At 50.4% G+C, this 5,556-nt stretch overlaps 1 protein-coding gene across 1 annotated transcript in view; it reads left to right on the plus strand.

Annotated features, from left to right (window-relative positions):
• Positions 1 to 1,585, plus strand: part of LOC104490041 (keratin, type I cytoskeletal 19) — a 4,282-nt gene extending 2,697 nt beyond the window's left edge. The window contains exons 5-8 of the mRNA XM_010132272.1: positions 1 to 104; positions 226 to 446; positions 1,006 to 1,034; positions 1,554 to 1,585. The exon at positions 1 to 104 is cut by the window's left edge and continues 13 nt beyond it. Of these exons, the coding sequence (XP_010130574.1) occupies positions 1 to 104; positions 226 to 446; positions 1,006 to 1,034; positions 1,554 to 1,585 (386 nt within the window). The remainder of the gene's footprint in view (positions 105 to 225; positions 447 to 1,005; positions 1,035 to 1,553) is intronic.
• The last annotated feature ends 3,971 nt before the right edge of the window (positions 1,586 to 5,556 follow it).

Below are 5,556 nucleotides of genomic sequence, written 5' to 3' on the forward strand. Positions count from 1 at the left end.
TGGCTGTCAACACTGAACAACTGCAGAGCAGCAAGTCTGAAGTCACCGACCTGAGACGCAGCCTCCAAGGGCTGGAAATAGAACTTCAGTCCCAGCTCAGCATGGTACGACAAAACCTGCTCTGCATGAACCCCTACCCACCCCCCAGACAAAACAGATCTATATTGCACTCCCTGCTCGGAGCCCTGAGTCCAGCAGCAACCTCTCTGGGGTCCCCCTCTCTAGAAAGCGGCGCTGGAAAACACCTTGGCAGACACGGAAGCGCGATACGGAGCCCAGCTGGCGCAGATGCAGGGCCTCATCGGCAGCATCGAGGCGCAGCTGGCGGAGCTGCGAGCTGACATGGAGCGCCAGAACAGCGAATACAAGATCCTCATGGATATCAAGACTCGCCTGGAGCAAGAGATCGCGACGTACCGACAGCTCCTGGAAGGCCAGGAGTCCCAGTAAGGCATTCTGCTCGCTGCAGAAAATCTTCTTGCTTCGCCCTGTAAAGTCTGGCTCTGCCACGGTGCTCGTTTGCCACAGCACCACAGTAAACACAACTCCAAATTCCCCCTTAGCAAACTCATTGTCCTGCACCACGGCAGAGCTAGGCATGATACAGCTCCCATTTACGCTAAGCGAGCACCTCTGAGAGCCTCTGAACACGCCAGCAAACCGACGAGCAGTGCACGAGATGAAATGCCGCTCGCAGCTCCAGTGGTAACTGATCTCTGGCTGCTCGGCGTTCGAGTGCAGTAGGGCAGCTGTACAGAACACAGGGGTCAACGCCATACCCTTCCTGCTGCCAGTGAAACAGCTCTGGCCTCACAGAGGTCAGCACAGGAGGGACCTTGCACAGAGCTCCAAGGGCCAGGCAGTGTCCCCCAGGAGCAGAGCTGTCTGTGTGTGATCTCAAACGTCCCTGATGGACCCAGAATTGGCTTTCACACCCCTCGTCTCTCACAGCATTTGATGTGTTCCCTCTTAGCACCTTTTAACCGCTATCTCTCTGTTCTACAGGATTTTTGGCTCTGCTCCTGGAACTGCCGGTAAGAATTCCTCCCCTTTCAGGAAACCTTTAGGAGTCAAGAAGTTTTTTTTGTAGAAGGGAATACACCTACACTGTGATACTTGTGTCCATCCCGGAGACTGGGCTGCTGCACTGGTTTGTGTCGCAGAAAAAATCTTAGAAGTAACAAATAATGACTCTGAATTTAACCAATTTCAGTCATTAAAAGATGTTAAACATCTGAAGAAATCTCAGACTATGCTAGAGTAAAGGCTAAGTAAAGCACAAAACACTAAACCACTCCCCCGGGTGACAGGATACCAGAAATCTGACTTGGCCACCTCAGGGGAATCGCATGAATGTGCAAGTCAGACTTGCCTGGAGCTTTTGAAGGTCAGCGGAATCAGAACAGTGACAGGTGACTTAGAGCAATGCTACGAAGGAGAAAACCTGTGAGAGAGGGAATGGGAGAGGAGCCCCAAGCTGAGCTCCGAGCCCACTGCAGCGCAGACCGCGTGTGTCAGGCTGGAGTAACGGCTATTCTTTCTCTCCCTTGCAGACAGAAGAGAGAAGCTGGTGGATGGCAAATAGTGTCGAAGTCCTCCCAACGTCCTCCTCAATGTGAGAAAAAGCAGATGACACGCAGGAGCTGAATCGAAGAGGAATCGCTCTGAACTGCTGGAAATGCCTATCTTAAAGCACAGGGAATTCTTGGCCACACATGGTTTCAGTAGATTCATCCATTTAGTGATCCATTTGTGGACTGGTTAGCTTTGCCTTAGTTCTCGTTCTTTCACGTACAGAATCGCTGTATCTACTCTAATAAAGATCACCTGCTTCTTGCAGTTCTGACTTCTTTTGGGTGACTGGTACCGTTCCCGCAGTTTGGCTTTGGCCAGGCAGGAAACAGCTGGCCTGCCCAGCAGGTTAATGCTCACAGCGCCCGCGGGCGGCTGGGCTCCCTCTCTGATCCCCTCTACTCCTCTCAGAGCTGGCAGGAGCTCGGAATGGGGAGGCACCCACGTCCTCAGCCCCTCTGAGCGGGGCACAGAGGAGTGACCCATGTTGCTAAGTACAGCGGCAGTGCGCTCTGAGGAGCCAGGCAGTGAGATGTGACTCCTCACAGCCTCCAGTCTGAGTTTCAGGGAGTCATCACCAAATCCTTCAGCACTTCTCTCCCTGGACTTGGGAGGGAAAAGTTATTTCACCCTTGTTCACAACTAGATGTTCCTAACAGTTTATTGGAGCATTTGTCAGCAAAGACCATCCCAAAGCCATGGCTGTCCTCTCCCCAGGCTGGGTTATCCTCTTCATCGAGAGGTGCTGGCGCTTGGGTTTGACTCAGCAGTGACTCAGGTGACCCATCACCATTGCTTGTCAAGTATTGACACCAACAACCCCAGCTCAGCCTCTACAAATCTCGCATGATGGCATGAGGCAGCGTGCACTGTGACAGGGGAAAACTGACAGGGAGAAAAACAGTCACGAAAAGCACAACTCAGCAAAGAGACAGAGGAGAGGCCGGTGGGAAGAACAGGGGGACCACGGCGCTGGGGTGGGGAACTGGAAGGGAGCAGTGGTGGGAGAAGCACTGGCCCACACGAGCTGCAGGCGGCTCTTCAGCAGCTCACCCGCTGACGGGGGCGTCCGCCCTGGGAGTGGGAGAGGAAAGCTCTTGTGCTCGAACGGCTTCAGCAGGGGCTGCTCCTGCACTGTTTGCTTTCTGATAAACACTTCGTACCCAATTTACTCCCTACAACAGTTACACCTGAAATCCTCCCAGATGAGAGAACAAACACCTCCAGGTCGGTTTTTTAATCTTAACAAATGCCATTCCCTGAGAGCAAGTTCCTGTGCAAAACCAGTCAGAGTATGGGATTACTGGTGCAGGATTCCTGTGCTGTTCAGCTGCAAATGTGAAAGTCTGACAAGAAATCCTCGTGCTCCAAGAAGGCAAACTGTAACTCATAAGGACACCTTGCAAATGCATGCTTTGACCAGAAAATTTTATTTCCGAAGACTGAATTAAAGGCGTGTTTAGAACAAACAAATGTTTAAAAGGTCAATAGTTCAAAAGTGCCAAGAATTGAGTGAGTTCATAAACTCTGCTAAAGAAACGGGGGGCTTCGGAGACTTGAAAGAATCTTGCTGAGGCTACAGTTCTGGGTTTGTAGCCTAACATTAATTTTAGTTTAAAATTTTATTGCTTTTGTCCCATATTTGAAGGGTAAGGAAGGATTTCTGGTGAAATGTTTCATATAGAATTACTTAGTGTGATTTTAGAGTTTGGTGCAGAAAAAAAAAGGTGTATTTGAAAGGAATGTAAGGTCTGAGTGATAGTTTTGTCAGCAAGAACTGAGAGAAGGAACAAGCTGCTTCTTGAATGGAACTCTGTGTCCTCTGACAGGAGGGGCTTGAGTGTGTCAGCTCGTTAATCCCGTAAGAGAAGAGAGAAGGAGTTTGCCCAGCACAGACATGTCAGGGGATGTCTTAGACCAAGTCACTTGTGTGCCACAACGCTGAGCACCGGGTGCAGGAGAAACAGTCTGTGGAGACCAACTGTGGTCAGTTGGACCAGCAGCCTCGGCATGCAGACAGTGAGAGCAGAATAAAGGCAGGAGCTTGAAACAGCTTTTGTGGGTTTTCCTCTAGCGGGTGATTGGCTTCGATCTCCTTGTGCAGCTATGAGGAGAAATTCTGCAGATGGAAGTGGACGTTCCAGCTGCAGAAAAGAGCTAAAGGACGAACAGAGCAGCCCAGACCTCTGCACACAGAAACAGCACCAGCCCGAGACGTTCCTGGGAGGTGCTCAGAGGCTGTGGATCTGGAAAGATTCCACGCCTCAGGAATTTAAAGAAATGTAATTGCTGGGTTTTAACAACAGAGAGAATGTAGCTGAAGTGCAGAAATAATACTTGAAAGGCAGAATCTGACTGTATGTAGAATTACACCTAGATCTAGAGTGGAGCTAAAGGCAGATTCTGTGCCATGGTCAAATTCAGCTATGAACTGGGATGCATCAACACGCTTCTGATTTCTAAACTTTGGCTAAGTTTCTCCGGTTTTCTCCCAAAGCAGCCTTTGCCTTACAGAGTCTGTTCTAAGCTGCTATAATGTGTGCAGGTTTGGATCCAGATGTCTTCAACCTGGAGACAGCAGTAAACCCGTGAAACCAAAATCAATACCCCGGGTGAGTGAGTTGGGCACGCAGGCACTCGCCAGCAGCCTGCTTGCACCGCAGGGGTACAGACAGGCCCCACTTCTCCCCCCCAGAGAGCCCGAGTTCACCAGCGAGCTGAAGCACACTGCCAAGAAATGATCCGTACCCGACCACCTCCCAACACCACAGCGCTTCGTTGAGGCACCTGCCCTTGGACTCTCCTTTGGTGTGACAGTACCGAAAGCTTCCAGTCCGTATGAGGAAGGATTTAGAAGCAGCTGTTTCCTGTGAAGGATCAAACAGTGCAGCTGACACAGGCTGGGATGAGCGGCGGGTCTGCAGGCGCTGCGCTTCGCGTTTACGAGCTTTTGCTCACGGGTGACACACCGAAAGGATCCGAGTTTGAGCGTGCACAGAAAATTGAAAAAGCCGCAGAACCTCCAGCACTCAGATTTTCTGAACTACTTTATAGCCCATAATCTGTGTCGGCTGCTTGACTGATCTTTATTTTTCCCAAGGGTAAGTCTTGTACTGGAAAGAAACCACTTTACATCTGCTCCCTGATCTGATAACGACCGAAAGTGAGGCACGGGGCACTTTGAAAAGCAGCACAGGGTATTTCTCCAGCAGCTTCCAAAGAATTAGAAAGGTGGAGTGAAGACAATCGAATGAAAAACCCCCAAAGTTTCCTGGTGACATTGATGCTGGTCTGTAGAAGAGTTTTGGGGGGTTTTAGTGGAATTTGATCTTGCTTATTGTGGGATCACTCGGAGCTAAACCGACCCCAGCAGCATGCATACCACGGGGTATTTACAGCGCCGGGGTCTTAAAGGAACTTCTGTCTTAAGGAGGTTTGTCTGAACTTGTTTCCTGAGATACATGCTCCCGGAGATAGACAGATTTGGCAGGTTACGCAGAACCATTAATCTGCCCCAGAGCAAAACTGAACCGCGGTGGCAAAGATCCAGGTTCGTTTTGAAACATGTTTCCACAGCTGGGAAACACCCCGTCCTGCCCCGCGGCTGAAGATGAGCGGTCAGGCTCAGACCCAGGCTGCCAGGCTGTGCATCGCGGCGGGACTGGGGATGCTTCTGTCCTCCCAAGCCCACCTCTTCTCCCAGTAGAATGGCTGCGCGTTGCCCTGAGGCTGTGGTAAAGTCTCAGCTGTAAATGTCAGAAACTCTCAGTCTACTCCAACTGCTCTGAGCCTCAGTTTACCTGAAATCACCCATCCTGAATTCTAAGCTCATTTTCTGCTGCTCTGTGCCGTCAGAACCTGTGCTAAACCTGCGCTCTCCTTATCATGCTGCTAGCAAACACCATTTTTCTTCTTTATTTCAAAGTTTTCTTTTAAAATAATTTTGGTGGTTCCAAATGAGAGACCAGAGAACGTTCTCCCCAT

Source organism: Buceros rhinoceros, unplaced genomic scaffold, assembly GCF_000710305.1.
Source record: "Buceros rhinoceros silvestris isolate BGI_N320 unplaced genomic scaffold, ASM71030v1 scaffold44322, whole genome shotgun sequence".
Lineage (NCBI taxonomy): Eukaryota > Metazoa > Chordata > Aves > Bucerotiformes > Bucerotidae > Buceros > Buceros rhinoceros.